Here is a 20,642-nt window from a genome sequence, read left to right as displayed (position 1 = left end):
TAGAACGAGGGTCTCCATTACTGTCATTCAACTTTGCATGATAATGCATCACCTAGGCTTGCGAGTCTGCGGAAGGGAGTAAATTTAATCAGCTGAAGTCAAAGTAATCAGGCTGGGGTTGACACATTTCAAGAAAGGTCAGCGTTAAGCACATTTTCTCCTCCTTAACTCAGTTACCATGTCATCGTCTCTGAGTTCGTATTCCTCCGGCTTGAATCTATAAAATGGATGTCTGCTGCAAAGCGCTAACTAGGTTAGGACTAACAGGATTTATTTCACATTCCATTATTTGTTATTCCTCATAATTTTCCATGTGTCACGCTGGAAGACTGGTGAGGTAATGTGATTAAGCACAGAGTTGAACAGCTAAATGTATATTAGCAAATCAATCTGAATTTGTGCATAACCCAATCATGGTCCCACTGGCAGTGGAGAGGAAATTCATTTGCCTACATTATTCTTTAACTCAATTGTCATTTGCCAGAATTAGGTGGTGAAGTCACAAGTGCTTGCGTATTGGTATGGAAGTGCCACTGGATTTTGGAAACCACTGCCCTAAGTTGGGTGTTTCTGGATGAATTTTCTTCTCCAAAGCAGCTGGCTGACAGCCTCAGGGAAGGGAAGCGAGGGTCACATGTTGATGTGAATGCATGTCAAAGATGGCAAAGCTTTGGTGGGGGCAGAGGGTACTGCCTTTGAGGTCACCCCACTCCATCACCTCCCCCTCATCCTACGTCTGACTCGCTTTGCGGGCACAGTGCTTTGGGCAAAGTCCACGCTCAACTTAGAAAGAGGGAGATCTGGCCAGAAAGAGCTAATTTTACATCTTTGTTTCTAAAGTTCCAACAGATTCCCAAGATGCGGATTCTAGATTAGACTCCAGAAAACATCAAACATTGGCTAGTCGCTCACGTAACTCGGTGGTGGGCAAGTCGGGAACAACCCCATGTCCCCCCACTATGCATTGGAGCAACAAAGTGTCAATAGCCCAGGTCCCGTGAGAGCATTAATAGCTCCACGCATCACCCCCCAACTTCCCAGCAGTGACATGGCACCCGGGAGAAGACAGCACATTGAACACAGGGTATGACTTTGTTAAATAAGCTTATACAGTGTTAATCCCTTGATAGTGTGATTCTGAAGTGATATTGAATCTGTAAAACACCATAAAGGCTGCACATCGCTAATTCTAGAAATTCAGTCCTATTACCCAAGGGCTGACGCTCCACTAAGGTGCCTCTGGGCTGCAGAGTAAATAAGATGAACTTTCCATGAGCAAAGCAGAGTACACTTCTCTATAACGGACACAGAAACCCTTGTTCTCTCCAAGCAAAAAGTAAATCCAAAACTTTCTTCTCTGTGGGTCTGACTCTCAGTGTGAAAATCTCAGAAACAGATGGGGATTCCAATTTTCATCCCCTAGGAAACCAAAGTCCTGACTACTGGGGTCATGGTTTCTGTGTTGCTTATCAGAATAAGGCTCATGTGAATCAGGACGAAGACAGACATGTGAGGAAAAAAATGTAATAAGCAGCACAAAGAAAAGAGGAAGGCTCCTTAGATTTTAAGTCACTTGTTTAAGATTCAAACTCAACTCACAATTTATATTAGACGCTTCCTGGACATGTTCCTGCCGGAATGTTAAGACTGGACCACGTGGGGGTGCCTGGGTGGCTCAGTTGGTTAAGCATCCAACTTCAGCTCAGGTCATGATCTTGCAGTTGGTGAGTTTGAGCCCGGCGTCAGGCTCTGTGCTGACAGCTCAGAGCCTGGAGTCTGCTTCGAATTTTGTGTCTCCCTCTCTCTCTGCCTCTCCCCCACTTGCATTCTGTCTCTCTCTCTCTCAAAAATAAACATTAAAAAAATTAAAAAAAAAAAAGATTGGACCACATGAAGCTAAAGTCCTTCCTAGCTGCAAATTGCCACTAATTCTTGCTATGTCTTTCCCTTAAGCTCCTTCACATGTGCCCCTCACTTCCTTTACCTCACATAATCATGAGACTCTAGGATCTTTCAAAAGACAGTTAACTTTTTGTTTCATAGAAGCCTGGTTTTATTTCATATAAAACTGATTTCTTTGGCTTTATAACTAAATCATTGTTTTGGTTCTTGTCATCTGTGAAATGCATGATAATTATGGTCATAATGTCACTTTTGGATGGGCTTCTCATGATGCTTTGGCCATGCCGAACCCTGCAGGCTCCGGACATGTGACTGATGGTGGGAACACATGTGTCTGATGGTCACATGACATGACTGGCTCTGCAGAGAGATAAGTTGCTAAAAGAAACCGAGCACTGTTCTCTAAGTATTAAAAGGGTTTTGTGCAGAAAGAGTCATGGCTAAGCAAGCCTGACAGTTTAATTCTGGAAGTCAGACCAACTCCATATTTTTTTTTTTAATTCACCCGTGATCAAGGTATGTATGTTACTGAGATATGTGTTTTGCATGGGGTTGTGTTGCATACATACGTGAGAGGTCCCCAAGTCAGCCTCCTGGGGGATATTTGCATTTACATCTGGTGGTGATGACATTCATTATCATTCTAATTGTTTTAAGATAATTTGATGATTATTAACAATACTACAAAAACCAAAACCTATACTCATCTTTGTTACCCACAAGTGACACCCTAGTTTCACTCCTCCCCTTTGTGTCCTCTGGGCCCATGCCTCTCCCTGCCTCTTCTTTCCTCTTCCCAGCTCAAACATCCTCCTCTGCAAGCCTTCCTCAACATGCAAGGCAGGATTGAGCTCTCCTACTCCTCTGCCCCCATGGCAGCCTGCACTCAGTACTTTCCAGGTCATTACCACACTGCACTGCCATGACCGCTCACTCATCATGAGCCCTAGTCTATGAGCTCCCAGATGGCAAAGGCTATATCTCATTCAACTGTGTGTCCCAGGTTGGTAGAGGGTAGACACTAAATGCTGGTCAAGTAAACAAGGCAGCTGCTTGCCCCCTGTAGTCTGATTCAGACTACACTTCCACAGTTTACAGCGTTGCTGGGAAGACTACATTTCCCGGCACCCCTTGCATCCAAAAGAGTTGTACCCAAAGGAAGTCAGACAGAAGTTAACGTGTGCCGGTTCCAGGCCAGCAGAACACTTGTGCAATTCTTTGTCTGCTGGCTGGATTCGATGCCCAGGTTCCCTGAATGGTTATCCCCTCCCATCAGAGATTGGACTATTCATAGGAAAGAAACTCCCCATGTGTGAGGCTACTGAGGACGTGGGATTTCTTTGTTACAGCAGCTAGTACTACCCTACCCGTACGATACCGTGACCGACTGAATGAGTGAACGTGTGTGCACATGTCGATCACCAGCTGCATGTCTGTGGGAAAGCCCAGCACAAAGGAAGACTTGACATCACCTGCAGAAGATCCAGTTTCAGCTCCAGCTCCCCTTGAGTGGATGAGCACAAAGCGCCCACAATGATGCTCATGTACTCCTCAGCGTTGATGACGGAGAGCTGCTCCAAGATGCTGAGTGAGGCCTCTCGGTACCACTCAACGTCCAGGAAGATCTTGATGAAGGGCACCATGCCGTGGTCTTTCAGGACAACTGTGGACCAGACAGACAGTATGGGGCTAGAGCAAGGGAGCCTCGGCACCTTAGTTTTAACGACAAGCAAAGCTTTCTCCTGCAACATCCGAGTTTGTTTTGCTCCCTTTATACGTGTCTCCACGTTGTTCCATTAGAAACTCTTTTTTTTTTTTCAAAACCCATACCCACTGTTAAAACTAGAAGAAAAGAGAAATAGTGGAGCTGAGAATTAAAAAAAAAACCAAAAACTAAACAGATAAATCAAAAAAAGAAACCTTGCCTTTTTATTCTTTAAAATTTTTGTTTTTGAAATATTTTTTTCAAAAAAACTTTCACTGCACTAGTCTTTTTTAAAAACCTACTACAAACTTTAACTAGACAACACTTCTGTCCGTTATTGCCACTTAATACCCTAAATCCAGGGCCAATGGCAATTCTCTCTCTTCTCTGCCAGAATTCTTACTGCAAACAAACCATAACTGAATCACATGTGGAATAAGAACTAGGAAGTAATTGGATCGTTCAAGTGGCATGATGTAGATTTGAGCAGGTCAACTCTGTGAGACAGGATTTCTCCAAGTATGGGTCAGGTACCCCTACATGGAAATCACCTTGGAAGGCTGTTTAAAAATAGATTTCTGTGCTCTATCTTGACTAGCTACTAATTTAACTCTCTGGGAGTCAGCCTAGGAATATGTTTTTTCTTTTTTTAATTTGAGAGACAGAGACAGAAAGAGAGAGACAGAGAGCATGCAAGTTTGAGACAGGGGAAGAGGGGGAGAGAGAGGATCTTAAGCAGGCTCCACGTTCAGCACAGAGCCCCATGCAGGGCTCAATCCCACAACCTTGGGATCGTAACCTGAGCTGAAATCAAGAGTCACATGTTCAACTGACTAAGCCATTCAAGTAGCCCTAGGAATATGCATTTTAACCAGCACCTCCAGGGAACCTTTTATAGTCTAACATTAAAGACCCTCTGCATATGAACTAATCATTCACATTTGGTACAGTTGATCTATAAGGGCCTCAGATAAAGACACCCCAAATCACCAAACTCACTGATGTCACTTTGTTAATACGCCTACTTCGTAACATAATATTTATGTGTGTATAGTTAATGCACCTATTGAAAACTAATCAAAATAAAAACAAAAACAAAAACAAAAACTTGAAGCTGCATGATCTTAGGAAGCCAAAAATGTTTTAGATGGATGGAGCTACTGAGTCTATCATGGGCTGGAAGCTTATCAAATTAAGTCTCTTAAAAATGATTAGTTTTCTTTACTCATAGCTTTACAATTTGGATTTTTTTTTTAAAGCACGTTAGTTGGTGCAGCAGGATAGGAATAGGTTTTACTTGAAAGAGGAGGAGCATTCTGTGGTCTCATAAATTTAGGCTATCTCTTTAGGATATCTCTATACCAACCTTAATTAGCAGCCTTAAAAGTAAAAGCCATTAACCAAGATGTCTACAAATTTACTGATGATCACCGGACATCAACCAGCAAATGGACATTAGCCACAACCTTAGTGCTGGTTATTCCTTGGGTATAACCTTTGAGCACTGACATAAATCACTGGAGAGAGCTAATGTTTACCAAGCAGTGACAAGACAAGGTTGGTACCATCCTTACCTGCATTCCGAACTGAGCCTCTCAGAAGTGTGACTACAGTTCTCAGCATCACACAGGTCAGTTCTCTCTCTGGATCCTGAACACCAAGCGTGGACTCTTTGTTTCCTGGCATATTTAAGAACCAATAAATAAAATCTTCAGTATACATGGTATGATCTCAAATCTCTGGTTTCGTTAGTTTTCCACACTCGTAAGGAAATGAGAACATAATGCTTCTATTATGAATGAGTGTGCATCCTGATTCATAAGATCTAACCCTATAACCCCTTCCTTATACCATGGATCTCCAACTTGAGCACATTAAAATCCCCTGGAGGGCTTGTTGAAATCCAGAAGCTGGAATTCTTCCCTAGAGTTTCTAGCATAGGAGGTCTTAGGTGGGGTCCTATAACTTCATTTTTCTTAAGTTCCCAGGTGATGCTGATGGAACTGCTCTGAGGACCACCCTTGAGAACCACCACCCTACATAATGTCTGAAGCCCCACCTCTTTGACTTTCTTTTGGACAGTTTTATACTTTGCCATTCATGCCTGGGAGGAAGGACCTGCCAGCTCACACCTGAGGGTAGACATGGTTGAGAGATTCTGGAGTGGATAAGTGTTTCCGTTAGATCCACGATGGCAAATCGGGCCTGTGTGTTCACTTATGAATCCCCGGTGCCAGAAAAGTGCCTGACACGAGCGGGAAGCTCCATCCATCTTTGGAAATGAATGAATGAATGAATGAATGAATGAAGGTAGTTTATTAACCAGGAGGCAAGGTATCTAAGAAGAGTAAGAAACATTTAACAACAGAAAACATAAAGTAAGACCAGATACATCAGCTCACAAAAAAGTTCTGGGAATTGTGATAGGTCTGGGGATTGGATTGAAAAGCAAATTCAGTATCAGGCAGCTGAGAAGCAATACACAGGAAGGTAACACGAAAACATGAAACAAAAAGACCGTGCAAAGGGCAGTGGGAAAAAAGCACATAGCAAGATATTCTCCAAGGCCTGGCCCAGAGGCCCAGATGTGTAAAGACAGAAGCTCCTCATCTTCAATCTTGACCCTATTTGCAAATACTCCCAGGGAGATGTGAGTCCTTCCTGGCCTCCCCAAGGTGCCTGTCCATCTCAGTCCTCAATGCAGTAACACAGAAGCTACAGGGTTAAGACTAATGAACATTTTTGAGCACTTGAGCATTTCTTCTCCAGACACAGCAGTGAGACCTTTTCAGTATTTCTTCACTTAATTCTTACTAGATCCCTAGGATGTAGATATTTTTGCACCCATTTAACAGAGGAAGAAACAGGCTCAGAGAGGTGAAGTAACTTGTTCAGGATCACTCAGCTCATAAGTAACACCCCCTCCAGGGCTGTCTGGTTCCAGCGCCCACACTCTCTCACTCAGCTTCTTCCCATCACACAGGCCCAGGGAGCAGACAGACTGATGACTTTAGCTTGAGTCTGAAGCCCAGTTCCAAAAGCAGCTGATGGCTAGAAGGCCCTCAGCCCCTCCCAGCCAGTGCAGTAGGAGAAAAGGCCATAAGGTAGGGAGAAGTAAGTGGCTGGATTCAGTGTCCTAATCCCTCCTCTAAACTGAAATCCCAGAGGTGCAGGTGCAAACAGAGTGAGGGAAAGCCAGGAAGAACTGGGAAAGGAGTTTTCATGCCCTGGCTTCTATCTGCAGGTTGATGGAGGTGGGGGTTATGGAGAAACCACACAGACCGGCCCCAGCAGGGCATGTGCATGGGGGGTGGCTAGGCAGTGAGAGAGCCCGGGCCAGCACTCCCGCCGGGATAGAAGGCACCCGGAAGACCCATAGGAGTAGCAGAGGCTGCTGAGGTTGAGAGCCCAAGGTAGGGGTGAAGGGACGTTGCCAAAGAGCCACAGGTGCACAGCCCAGCAGGGCACGCAAAAGCCGGATGAGACTTGGAGAGGGAAGCTGGACAGCACTGTTCACTGCTCTAAGCAGGAGACCATGGGGCCTGACAGCACTGAAAGGAGGCCGTGTACCAGATGAGCCCACACGTACACAGGTCCCTCACCCTCTGCCTGCCGGGGCCCCAGGCCTCCCCAAATTCCCTTGGCTTCCTGGTGTCTCCCCATCTACATACATCTACATAGCAGAGGGTGCAGGAGATATCTCTGCCAGCTGAGAATTCATCAGACCTGACTCAGCCCCATGAGTCTGTTTAAAGTTCCACCCATCCCTCTGGCCTCTTCATGGGGAAGATCAGTCCAGTTATAGCAAACAGAGAGGCCGCCTGCCCTTCGAAGCCACATGCCCCAAGGGACCTTCTCCGACCCTCATGTTGCCGGGTGACCTGGGGACGCTCACTTTTTTCTGTTATGTTGATGGGGGGTGGAGTGGCACCCACCGGTCCAGCCTGTTCCCTCCAACCCTCCCGACGCTCTTGGGAGTCACCTGACTTCCTCAGGATCTTGGCCCGCTTCCGCAGCTGGGCCAGCAGCAGACCCAGGAGACCCGAGTCCCGGAAGATGTCGGTGAAAAGCAAGTCCCTGCCGGCTATCCTGAGGACACTCTGCAGGGCCACGAGGGCGCAGGGTGACTCGGGGCTCTCCTTGATCAAGCACTGCACCTTCCGCAGGATTTCATGGGGCACATAATGCAGCTCGAACACCAGGGCCTCCAGCAGCTGGAAGAATTGCTTTTGCACCGGGGCCGGCTTCAGGGGCACAATCTCCACGAACTGCGAGATGGGCTGCAGGGTCCACTCCAGCAGGAAGAAGTTGCGGGCGTTCCAGACCCACATGGTCCTGATGGCTGACAGGACCTTGGTGCAGAGGACAGGGTTGCTGGCTTTGTGGAAAACATTCTGTAGGACTTGGAAGGCCTGAAGATTCTTAACGGTCACCCCTGGGGACGAAAGGAGGGTTAACCCTGCAGGTCATTTCTCCTGCCTGTGCCTAGAAATACGCGGTGGCATTACCACTGGGAAATACCATTCGGTTTCTATTTTCTATCTCCTGTGGGTAAATGTCTATCAGAAGTCCAGGAAAGCCAGCTGCCCAGAGTGTGAGCAAGGCTAGAACTGCAATGTCCAAGATGCAGTGGCTCACCAAGCAATGGAAATGCGCCCACTCAATTGAGATGGTCCATGCATGTAAAAATACACACTGGATTTCCAAGATACAGCACAAGGAAAAGAAGGCCAAAATAAATGCCATTAATTTGGCATTGACCACATATTGAAATGGCAATATTTTGGTTAGGTAAATACATTATGAAAAAGAAACTATTTTTTCATATTTTTTTTAAAATATGGCTACTAGACCATTAAAAATCATGCGATACGTCTAGCGTTATTGGGCAGGGGTGGGCTGGAGGGTTGGTTTTAATCAGCTAAAAACAAATGATGTTGGGGTGCCTGGGTGGCTCGGTCGGTTAAGCGTCTGACTTCGCCTCAGGTCATGATCTCGCGGTCCATGGGTTCAAGCCCCGCGTTGGACTCTGTGCTGACAGCTCAGAGCCTGGAGCCTGTTTCAGATTCTGTGTCTCCCTCTCTCTCTGCTCCTCCCCCACTCACACTCTGTCTCTCTTTCTTTCAAAAATAAATAAATATTTTAAAAAATTTTAAATAATAAATAAATAAATAAATAAATAAAATGATGTTAAAAATTACTAAGCAAAGTCAGTATCATTTCTAGACACGTAGTTAAGTAAAGATATCTCCTGAAGCCATCCCCTCCTTTCACTCCATCAGAGAACTCCTTGCCTCCAACCCTCTCTGCCTCAGCCCCCAGAGATGTTTCTGAAACTCACCTCCGGTCCAGACACTTCACTATGTATCTGCTGGAGTTCTGTCCAGAGGCCCTTCCTGAACTGGTCCTACAGTCTTGCAGCCTTCACACTCCGGTCATTTTCCCAGACCCCAGATGTTCGTGGTCACCATTTCTCTCCCCAGGCAGTAATTTCTGCCTTTAAACTTTCTCCTCTTCCTTCCTATCTAGGCAACTCACTCTTAGCCTTGCATGGGGCCTTCTGTGCACGGTTTCCTGACTAACCCAGACAGACCCGACCCACCTGCCTGGTGTCACCACTGTGCCTGATGCATTGATCAGCCAGTTATGGAGGAGATTCTGGTTCAGCGTATGTGTGACAGTCTCTACAGAGAAATTTTAGGGAGCAGATACCTGCCTGGTCACACGGGTGCCTCACGTGGGGCAGAATGGCTGCTGCACAGAGTTCATCCATCAATCAATCAGTCTCAAAGAACTGAGGAAGCCTGACTCTGAGCCCGGGGTGGCTGTTTCAGGGCCATCAGCCCTTGTATACAAGCCCATGTTGCAGAATAAGTCATGGCAGAGGCGGGGGTGGAGACCATTACTCCCACCATTACTCAAGAGGGTCTTTGCCTTTGTTAAGCAAAAATTTCCTCTAAATCCCACCAAGATGCCTAAAAAATGTCTACAAAGGAGAGATTTTAAATCCATAGGTAATCTCCGCAAAGGAGTGACAGAAGCACTGACAGGTGCCAAGTGTCGGTTTCTTCACAAAGAGTCAGGGAAAGACCTGGGTAGCATTTGTCAGGGCACAGTGCCAGCCTCTGCCAGGCCCCCAGAAACACAAAATGACCCACCAGAAGCCTCGTGATGGAACTTGAAGCCTTCCAGCTGAGGGTAGGTGATGCTATCAAACACCTTCAGCTCTGACCTCCCGCAGGTCGTCAGCCACACCAGCAGCTCGAGGAGCTCCTCCAGGTGGGGATCCACTTCGCTCTGTGCCAGTGCATCGTACCTGCAGGGACAGACGAGGCCAGCTCCCTGGACTTTGTGGACAGGGCAGCCATGTTTGCTCATGGTGCTCCTCCCAGGGATACAGGGCTAAACCCACCCCCAAAAGACATGTGCACAAGAAGAGCAGGGGCGCCCTCAAAATGGGAGATCTGATATTTCAAGTGGGCAAGCAAATGTCTTCGGAAGTAACCCAACTTTATTAGACTTCCTTATGCTTATGTCAAGGTGGAGTATTGTTTCATTTTTAGCTACTTAAGTGTAGATGAGCCACCTTTCTCTTCTTGTGGAGAAGGGTTTCTCTGTCTCTCAAGTCTTACTCGAGCTCTGCCATGTCAAGAGCAAACGTGCTTGCAGTATGATTTCAGGTAAGGCAGGAAAAAAAAAAAAACCAATGAGCTGAGTTGGGTCCTTCCTGATACTCCTTGGAGTAGGCTCATTTCCCCCCTCCTGGCTTCTACAAGAAGTCTGGAGAAAACCAACCACCCATTTAACCAAAGAAATGTTCAAGAACTGCTATGACATGGACCTCCATGGGAGCAGTAGCCACTTGGTCATGGTCCAGACTAATGTAAAGAGTGGCAACCCCATAGGAACATTTATTCTTAGTGTCCCTTTGGAGGAAGGCCCTCAAGGTACTGTCATTTAATCACATCTTTTTGGGGCTTCAGTCTTCTCATCCAAATTACCCCTCTAGACTAGAAATCTGGCTCTTCAGTGAAGTCTGTGAAACACAGTGGTAAGCCACATCCCATGCACAAGAAGGGCTTCTCATATGCATAGAGCAAAGCACAAGGGAATACATGTAGCCCTGCCCTTAACCAGCTTCCCCAAGAGCAATGAAGAAGTTGCAACAATCAAGGAATTTCTTTGATTTCCATCTCTTGGCTCATCCACTCCTTAGACCCAACCTGAATATAATGTGGCACGGCAGAGCGGAGGAAATTAGTCCTGACCCAGATCACTGGTGTCTTCATTTGGGTTTCCAATGGTCAAGTATTTGAGAGAGAAAAGGTAGTTTATTTGGGAATTGAAGCAAAAAATACTACCGGGGCAGAGCGCCTGAGAGAGGGAGAGGAAGGAAGCCAATGCTTTGGGGGGCTCTGGGAGGCAGGGTAGAGATATCCCACCCAAGGGACAACTTTACTGGGTATTTATCCATTAGCTCCGGACAGTCCTTGGTTGAGGGCTGCTTCTGAGGGTTGCTGCCTCCTCAGCAGTTCAAGCCAGCAGGTGTGCATGTGATAATACCATCCAATGAATTTGGTAAAATTGTTATTGCAATCCCCATCAGTTCTCAAAGGCAGTGGCTCTCAAATCCTGATGCACCTTGAATTATTTTTGCAATAAAAGTCTCTCTGGCCATGCTCTATGGAAATCTGTGTTTCAGAAGAAGCTTCAAAATCGCTTCCTCCAAAGCAACCCAAATGATACTGAGGACCTAGACGTTGGCAGTTTCTTCCCCACCAGGTACAACCACTTACCGAAGTAGCACTTTGAGGAGAAGAGGGTAGCCCTCCCCATTCTCAAACTCTAGGAACAGAGCCGAAGAGACAGGATAGGAGTCCTTCACAAAGCCCAAGATGAGGCTCACTGACTCGCTCACCTTGGGAGCAGGGAGCGTGTCTGCAAGCTTGGAGAGATTCTGAAGGGAGAGTTTGATGCAATCCATGGCTGCCAGAAGAAAACAACCCTGTTAAGTTTGGAGGCAATAGCTTTTCTGCCACGGTCATTCCCTCCCCACACTCCTTTAAACTATCTATATCAAGATGTAAATGAGAATTAATTCAAAGCCCTTTCCTGCTGGGTCTTGAATCAAGAAGTCTTCCCCACGGGAAGTGTCACCACTAAGAGCCACACTGTGCAGACCCAGATGGAGAGGAGACAAAACAGGAAGAGGAAGGAAGCCTCCTAGCTCTGCTCCTAATTCCCAGCATGCAGGAGGGACTGGGTCCATTAGGTAATAGGACACAAGGTGAAAGACCTGAGCGTTGAGAAAGACCTTCTTAAGGAAGCAACACTGGAGACGGGCAGAAATTAGCTTGAAAAAAAGTTCAGGGAAGGATCTATGAGTATGTAAAAAGGTGAGGGGCAAAAAGACAGTGGGTTTCAGCTACTAATATGTCCAGGGGGTTGGCACCCAGAAGTGCAGGCCACCGGGGAGGAGGAGGAAGACAGGGCCAGCTCATTTGTGGCCCTGGCCTTGGAACTTGCTGGTTTCCCAGAGCTGTGAGAAGTCAAGGGAAGATCTGAGTCGGAAGAGAGATGTCATTGGGTTTGCATTTTGATGGATCACTGTTTTTAGGACTCTTTCACCAGAAGAAGCCCCTTCTGAGTACCAGGAAAGCCATGCCAGTGGATCAGGAAAAGTGTCTATGAGAACTTGAGACAGCACATGCTCTGTCCCTCAGTTGCAAGGCTTCAGACACGCCCCAGAGTCCGCATGCCGGGCAAGGCAGCCCTAAGAGCCATGGGCTTGGCAGCTAACTGCCAGGCCAGCCCTTACTCCAGACCTTCTCCTCAGCCTGTACGCCCATGGAAACCACCCAGTCCCCTAAGGGGGTCCTGGGCACAGTGCTCCAGGCAGCAGGCTCCCCACTGAGGTGGGAATTTTCTTTTCTAGTTATTGTCTTGGACGGCTAACAATAATGACACAGTGAGAGAGCCCTGTCATCAAGACACACAGCTTTTCCTAAGGGGTCTCTGGCTCAAGCCTATGGGGGGTACCCGGGCTGCTGAGCCTCTTAGGACCAGCTCAGCTCAGGGTCATTGCCACTGGGCCCTGGCCTCACTGGGAGCCCTGAATCCCTAAACTGGGGCTGACTTTTGGTCCTGGGCTCAGTTACAAGAGGGTGATGGGCTTGCTGAACCTGCTCAGCTGTCACCAGGTGATGCCGTCTGTTATGGGACACCCCAGAAAGAAGGCAGATCACAGGGCAAGGGGTTGCTATTCCCATTTTACAGATAAAAGAACTGAGGCACACAGGCACGTACGTGCCCGAGGTCACTCCACCATGAGAACAGGTGGACAGAGCTGGAGTCCACACCCCAGCTTCTGGCTCCAGTATCTATGGCCTTAACCCCTGCATATGCTGCCCAGAGCAGAGCCAAAAGGAGATCGGGCATCTCCAGGCTTAGGATGTTTGTCTCCTCCTGTTTGTGAGCTGGGGACCTAGGCAAGTTCTTGCACTTCTCTCAGTCTCCGTTTTCCCCATCACAAAATGGCATTAATGTCCATCTCAAAGAGACCGAGGAGATGATATACAAATTATCTGCTGTGTGTCTGTTTGAGAGTAAATGAGTTCCCCTTTCCTTCCCTCCTCCAGTGGAGCACCAACATAAATAATAAAAGCACTTTCACGAAGGAAACCAAGCAAAGAGTCGTCTACTGGGCATAGGTGAGCTTCCGTGAAGACCCTGTTTGTCCATCTCTTTTTTGGTTCCAGGGTCTCATTGTAGAAAGTGGGCCCGTATCCCACCCCTGGTCTCCTGGGGTCATACCCTGAAGGTATTCAATGATGCCAAGGTGCTGGGCCTTGGAGATTGCCCTCAGCACACAGAAGGTGGGCTCCTTCCAAAAGCAGCAGCTGTGCTCCCAAAGACAGGTAGTGGCAATCACTAGAGATTGGAGCTCATTTCCTGACAGAAGTCCCTCCAGCCCCTGAGACTCACTGCAAATGTTCAGCAACATCTGGGGAAGAAAAAAAAACAAAACAGATGCCTAGTTAGGAAGCCTCCTTCCTGTAAGTAACAGATTTCTTCCCTTGTTTTCCAGAGCTCTGAGGGTATGTCTCAGTGCCAAGGATGGGTCGTATGGGTCACCTTCTGCCCCAGAATAGCATGGTCAGTGGTGCCCCCAGAAAAGGGTGACAGAGCTTGGGCTAAAGTCTGCACTCCTAATCCTATGCAAGTAATCAGAAAAACAGAGAAGCGTTTGACTTAGAGAGGTGTCCTTCTACATAGACACGCAGGGAAAAGATGCCATCAAAGGTTAAAGGATAGGATTAACAGAACCCAGTGTTATTTAAAAAGAGATGTGTTCCCAGATCCCTGGTTGGCAGTCAAACTCTACTTCTCATAAGATTGTGAGACTGATCCTCTCACTTCCTATCTGGACCCTGTGCCCCCACCCATCCAACCTTTCTATGGCTGCCAGAGGGACTTCCAGTACCTTCCTGCCACTTAGGGTAAATCATGGCTCACAGAGTTTTGCACAGACTAGCCCTGCCTCCTCTCTGACGTGATTGTATGCAGCCCTCCCTTTGGCTCTTGGTGGTCTAACCGGATCTCCTTCAAGTTTGACATATATGGAAAGCTGCTTCCATCTGAATCCATTAGCCCCTTCTAAGCATAGGGACAGAGTCCAAGCTGAACAGTCATAGAGCCAGGCTCCAGACCCCATCTGCTGACCTTCCCAACAGTAACCATGGCCATGTGACCCTTGGCTTGGATGGCCATTTCTGCGCCTATCCCCTCTCCCCTCGCCCCTTCACATCTGCACTCCAACTTTCAGTTCCTGTTTCAATGCCATTTCCTCAGAACGGTCTTCTTTTATGCTCTCCTATAAATCAGGTCCCTTTGTCCTCATTTCCCAGCACACTTCTCACTTTGCCTTCAGAGCACTTAAAAAAACGGACACAGCTCTCTAATTACGTGATTATCTCCCTTGTTTGGCTTCCCCAATTTTCTGTCACCTCTGGTACGATGCTTGCTGCTGGAACCAGCAGTCTGGCACAGAGGAGTATGTGGGAGGAGCTCATATATTTTGCAGAATGAAATAAGGAAAACCCTAAGGAATACAGACAGGCCCCGCGGCTCGCATTCTACCCATTCAGGGGCAGAACCATGAAGGCAGGGCTGCGCCAGTTCTCTGCGGGACACTAAAAGCCACGTGGTAAAGACTTGTCAAAGCGCCCAGTACCGCAACCTGGCCACCACTTAGAATATGGTTTATATACAGATAAACGATGCCTGAGTTTCCAGCAAATGCAGCTTAAGGGATAACCCACCATAAGTAAGCTTGTGACATAACCTCTGGTAATGAGGACTCTCGCTTGAGAATGAGTCTAACATGGATAATTCATGTGAACGCACATTTACAATGCACAAATGCATTTGGAAATTCACAAAATCACCTGTTCTGTGAGCCACTGCCTGAGGCACTGGCCACACAAAGATAAGTAGGACTTATGGCCCTCCTTACCCTCCTCCCAAGGTGTCTTCCTCCAGAGAGGCAGGAGGAGTTTTCTGGAGAATACAGCATCCTGGGAGCTGAGAAATCAGAGCTGGTCAGTAAGGGGCAGGAAAGGAGTAAGAAGTTATGTTAAAAGCTACTGCTGGTTGTCAGAGAGGATAGAAAAGATGGGGAAGGACACCAGGAAATTGAATTTGATGCTTAGTGGCCTGAGATCACTTCTGGGAGGGGGAAGGAGGTGGCCTTACAAAATGGTCTTGGCAGCCAGATTCCCAGGGTCCCAATCCCAGCCCCGCCCCCCACCCACCGACTACCTCTGTGACCCCAGAGCCATGTTTACTCACCAGGTGCTAGTTTGCATGGAATCAGAATTGTAATACTACACACACCCTGGGATGGAAGAGAGGGATCAGGGAGGGGACAGATGTGAGGCTATGGCACAGGTGGGTACAGGGAAGGACTTAGAAAATGTTGGTTGCAGTTATGCAAGTGCGGTTGGTGTGCTTGCCCTCCGAGGAGGCAGGGGCCAGAGACAGGAGGTTCCAGATGCTGGGGAGGGGCGGGCAGGAGCCAGGAACACAGCCTGGAGGAGGCTGCTGGGGCCAAGTGGACGAGGAAGAGGAGCAGCACACTCTTCTGGGGGAGAACGACAGAAATAGCGACACAGGGATGAAACGAGATGGAAAGGGGAGAACAGACATTTTCCAAATGCACAAGATCCTGGCATTTGCAGAGAGCGTGGGGGTTGACAGATGAGCTGGCTCTCCAGGAGGACAGAGCGGCTTCAGGACTAGGGCCGAGAAGGACGGAGACACTTCCAAGAAGCAGAGCGGGGTCTTGGCCCAGGGGTGTGGAGCCTTCCTCTGACTCACCTGCACAAACATCCTCTGAACTTGAACATCATTCTCTAAAACCTCCTCCTTTTCCAGAGGAAAGACAAAGAAGAGGTAAAGGCACTTCAGGAGCAGGGCTGGAAGCCCGGATGCAGCGACTCTGCCCAGCGTCTCCTGCAAGAGAAGAGCAGACGTGACCCACGGCCACAGACCCAGGGGAGCACTCTTCCAACCCAGAGCGGCACGGTCTTTTAGCCAGGAAGATGGGTAAATCATGTCCTCTCTCTGGGCAACGCACTCTCATGTAAGAATGGGGACAATCACAGGACCCACCCAGAGTGGCTGTGAAGATTATGTTTCCGCGAAGTATACACTAGGTGCTCGATAAACACGGCATCTTTTGTAAGACAAACAACATGAAGGAAGGAGAGGAGGAAGGGAGGGAGGGACAGGTGCAGAGCAGAAAACAAGGGCTTTCCTAAGTGATCACACTACTGATTTGGGTAGTTTTCTCCGGATTAGCTACAACCTCTGCGCACGTATGGAATTGTGTGCGTGGGAGCAGGTGTGGCATTAATCTGAAGCATACTGTCCACCCAATTTCCCGCCCAAGTGACTAATGTGACAGATATGGTGGCAAACTGAGAAAAAGAGAGAGGAAGAATGCACAGTCTGGGCCGGAACCAGGAATATAACGCAGGCGGTTGGTCCTACCCTTCCCCCTAAAAGCTTCCAGTGCAGGGTAACGTCGGCCCCTGTAATTGATACCTGGCTCTGCTGTGACCCTGCTCAGGGTGGCTCCCCTGTCCTCCATGCCGCACTGGCTCCGCTGAAAGCCAATTGCCTATTTGTCTCATTGCTTTTAGGGCTGGCTGCTCACAGTGGAAAACAAGCCCTTTAGGTTAATTTTTACTACCGGACTGTAAATAGTCCTTCCCCGGAGGGCAGAAAAGCTCCTTCTCTGGGCTTCAGGCTGCCGTGCTGATGGAGGTCCAGGCAGTGCAGGCAGAGGAAAGGTCACGTGATCCTCCCTGCAGGTAACAACTGCCCACTGAGCTCCTCTCACACCTCCGTGCACTGTTTCAGATGCCCGGCTGATATCTGTGTTCACTGTTAGCCTCGGGGTGGCCGTGCCCCTATGTGGCTCCCTCTTGTTCCTGATGCTGAGCACTGGCACGTGGTGGGCACTCTCACCAGACAAATGAGTCTCTGGGTCTTCCCTGCCCGGGACCTCTGGTCATTTCTGCTGATAGCCACAGCTGCCGGGGACTGCTTCTGCCTAAGAGGATGCCAGCCATCAGCAATCCACTCGCAGGGAAGCACCAGGCCCCCAGCTTCACGGTGGAGGACACGTACACAACCAGGATGGGGCACCGGTGGGAAGGGAAGAAAGAGAAGCCAGCCTCATGTGGGTACCATCTCCAGGCAGGCACGGGACAGGTGCTTAAGGTGGACTCCCTCCGACTGAGCTTAGCAGACGGCAGTAAAGAGCAGTGGCTCAGAACACGGCCTCTGGAGTCAGACATCAGTCACAGAGGGTGCTAACTAATGTGCCTTCATAATCTGACTCAGAGGGCTTGGGGGAGGATTTATTGACCTGCATGGGACACACTAGCCTTGCCCCGACACGGAAAACGGCCCATACACATCGGCCATTGTTAATCCCTGCCCTGACCCTAAGTCAGAAAACGAAGGCATTATCCCCGGTCCTAAAATGAGCCACACAACAGAGTCACGAGAGGTGACACAATTTGCCCAAAGTTACACACAGCCTGTCAATGGAAAAAACAGGATTCGAATGTGGATTTCAGATGCTAACGTTCCCATGTCCTGTATCAGAAAGGAATTATGGCAGGAGAAATGACAAATCAGTATCATGGGGGAAAAGACACTCGAGATGCGTCCCTGCCCTTTGCTGGGACTTCCGCGGGACATGGACGAGGAGCTCCCAAGCTGGGGCCCGTGGGACCTGGAACTTACCGAGTTTGTCCCTGTGAGCACATACACCGACTTCAGGAGCAGGTAGCCATCCTGATCCACGTCCCCTTTCCACCGCAGCAACTGCCCCGCTGTCTCCCTCGCTTGCTCTGGCAACAGCACATGAAGGGGAGAACGTGTCACCAGCGGGCAGTGCAGTGACCTGCCCACCCAGCTCTCCCTCCACTTGGCCTCCTTCCCCATGAGAGGTGCCTTAGCATCCTTAGGGGACTTCTGTCTCCTTTCCTCTCCACAGTGCCTTCTGCATCTGTACCAGATAGCTCACACTCCACCAGATTAATCTGCCTGTTGGATAGTCTTTATCATGTCACTATTCCTGTTCAACAACCTTCAGTGGCTCTCCATTACCAAATAATTGCAAGCTCCTCAGCTATTGGACTTCTCACAATCCAGAATCTTCGCCCCACTTGCTGTGTCCTCGAGCCCCTTACATTGCAGAGACACCTGCATTCTACACTGTGCTCAAGATTCTCCTTCCCCCTAGAACTCCCCCCTGCCCCTCAGCCCCTGGGGTCACCGTGAAACTCTGCCCAGCCTCCAGGGGCCAGCCCTAGGAGCAGAAGCACGCATGTCAGGAGACCCCAACACAGAAAACATGTTTGTCTTTGGCTTCTGTGTCTTTTCTGGATCAAGCTATTCATTGAACACTTGGGTGTCACCTTTTTGCTAGCACCCTGTCCCAGAGACCCTGGTCCTGTGTGTGTGTGTGTGTGTGTGTGTGTGTCCCTTCCAAGAGCAGCAGGGCTCTGCTGGTCCCCCTTCCCTTCTCTGCTGGCCTTTCCCTTCATTCCCAACATCCTCAGTGGCAGAAATGAGCCTGTGGGGTTCTCTGGAAGGCACCACTCCTACTCCACTAGAAAAGCAGAGAGTGGCTTTGCAGAAGTCCTGGAAGGAATATGCAGGGGTGTTTTGTCTCCATAAAGTGTTCTCTTACCTGCAGGCTTTCCCACAAGTGCCTTCTGTATTTCTTGGGCAAGCTGGTTAGAAATATCTTCTGCTAGGCTTTGGAGACTAGGAAAGGAGATGATCCCCACAGAGTTTTCCCAGGCCTGGAGTGCAATCAAAAAGATTCCATCAGAGATGTCAAAGCTACAAAGCAAGGCATGAGAATCACCTTGCCTCTCTCCCTGCCAGCCCAAACCAATGAGTCAACTCGCTGTCCCAGGTGTAGCCCAAAAGTCACTGAATCACCTACCCTAACAGCTTCCATTCTATCCCTACCTAGTTGCTATGAATTCTTCAACTTCCATTGAGCTCCAGACCCATATCCAACTGGACCCTGGGTGTCCGCCCCTGAATTTGTGCTCTTGAAATGTCAAATACACATAATTGAATCCATTGCCTTCCTCCCAAATCCACTGCATCCTGTCTCAGTGAATAGTTCTACCAAGCACCCAGTTGCCCTCATGGGAAATTCTAAGGTTAATTTCCTGGGCCCCTCTCCCTCATGTGCCTTAGCCCATCAAATGCTACATCTCACTGGTTCTCCTCTTGCATGTTTCATGTTTCTCAGACCTGGTGTAGATATCTTAGGTTTAGTCATGCAATTACTTCCTTTAACAAATTCTAAAGAGTGGGATTACAAGTTGCAAGCGTGTGCTTTCTATTTATTTTTTTTTTCAGTGTTTTGGTGAACATTACCAACTCATTCCCCAGAAAAACTTTACCTGATTATCCTCTCCAGAGGCTCCATGGGAGAGGACTAGTTTCTCTTCACCCATTGGGCACTGTCATACTTTTTCATTTTAAGTGAGAAAATTTACAGAAGAAAAAAATATCTCATCTCAGTGGAAGTCCTGTGACTACTAAAGTAAATGAAGACTTTTAATGCTTCTTGAATTCCCTGCTTTTACTCTTAGCCTATTATTCTATTAATTATTTATTTAAAAAACAACTCTTTACATATAAAAAATGTTAATCCTTGGTCCATGATAGTCTCATGAGTTTTTCAAATTTATGATTTTGTCTTTTAATTTGGTATTATTTGGTTTTGCTCTACAGAAAGTTGAAGTTCACATGAAATGAAATTTCTCAATCTATTGCTTTGTTTTCTGGCTTTAGTCCCAGGCTTAGGAAATTCTTTCAAGTCCAACTGGTTGTTGCCATTTTTAATCTTTTTCTTTTTGTTTTTTAATTCTTTACAATTCTTTCTTCTCTGCTCCTTCTCTATTACCATCCTATCTGGTCATCTTTTGCCTTGGACTTTTTCTTTTATTGGTTAGGATACTATTTAATAGAAGGCATTAATTTTAAAATTCCGCCTGGGATGCCCAGAATTCTCTCCCCATCTGCTTTTCCTTAGAATCTTCTCCTTTGTTCTATTGTGTTGTCACAGGCGGAGTTTACCAGTCCCAGGATGAGGAGAGCTCTCTCCAGACCAACAGTCAGAGCGAAGTGACTATTCTTGGCACAGGACTTGAGTTCCTGGCAACTTCGCCCTTCCCGGTTTCCCACCTTTTCAGGAAGGGAGGTTGCTGGGTGCGTTCCTGGCAATTAGTGGCCTCAACAAAATACACTTTTGTTGGACTGCCATCCACTACTGCTCCCACTGGCCAGCCACATTAAATTATATCCCTGCCCAAAGCTGTGACTGAGTTTTTTTTCAGCTGAGATCCTCCTTCTAGAAAAGGTGAAGAAAGCATCAAAATCCCAGAAGGAAATGTGTCTCCTTGCTGTAGATTCTATTTTTATCAAAAAG

General features: G+C 47.9%; 1 protein-coding gene across 8 annotated transcripts in view; it reads right to left on the bottom strand.

Annotated features, from left to right (window-relative positions):
* The window catches only part of WDFY4 (WDFY family member 4), a 292,598-nt gene that overhangs the window by 242,031 nt on the left and 29,925 nt on the right, over window positions 1–20,642 (bottom strand). For 7 of the 8 annotated variants that reach the window (XR_008291964.1, XM_053206796.1, XM_053206793.1 and 4 more), the window contains 9 exons: window positions 18,879–18,993; window positions 17,927–18,033; window positions 15,986–16,120; window positions 13,421–13,610; window positions 11,404–11,593; window positions 9,766–9,923; window positions 7,590–8,042; window positions 5,182–5,286; window positions 3,375–3,565 (listed from right to left, as the gene is read on the bottom strand). Coding sequence is in view for 6 of the 8 variants with exons in the window: in XM_053206796.1 (XP_053062771.1) it covers window positions 3,375–3,565; window positions 5,182–5,286; window positions 7,590–8,042; window positions 9,766–9,923; window positions 11,404–11,593; window positions 13,421–13,610; window positions 15,986–16,120; window positions 17,927–18,033; window positions 18,879–18,993 (1,644 nt within the window). In the remaining 2 variants the exon portion in view is untranslated. Of the gene's footprint in view, window positions 1–1,599; window positions 3,566–5,181; window positions 5,287–7,589; window positions 8,043–9,765; window positions 9,924–11,403; window positions 11,594–13,420; window positions 13,611–15,985; window positions 16,121–17,926; window positions 18,034–18,878; window positions 18,994–20,642 lie in introns of all 8 variants that reach the window. The other variant, XR_008291965.1, reaches the window with a different exon arrangement.

This window comes from Acinonyx jubatus, chromosome D2 (genome assembly GCF_027475565.1).
Source record: "Acinonyx jubatus isolate Ajub_Pintada_27869175 chromosome D2, VMU_Ajub_asm_v1.0, whole genome shotgun sequence".
Taxonomy (NCBI): Eukaryota; Metazoa; Chordata; class Mammalia; order Carnivora; family Felidae; genus Acinonyx; species Acinonyx jubatus.
Note: the sequence above shows the minus strand (reverse complement) of the source record. Positions and strands in the feature narration are given on the sequence as shown.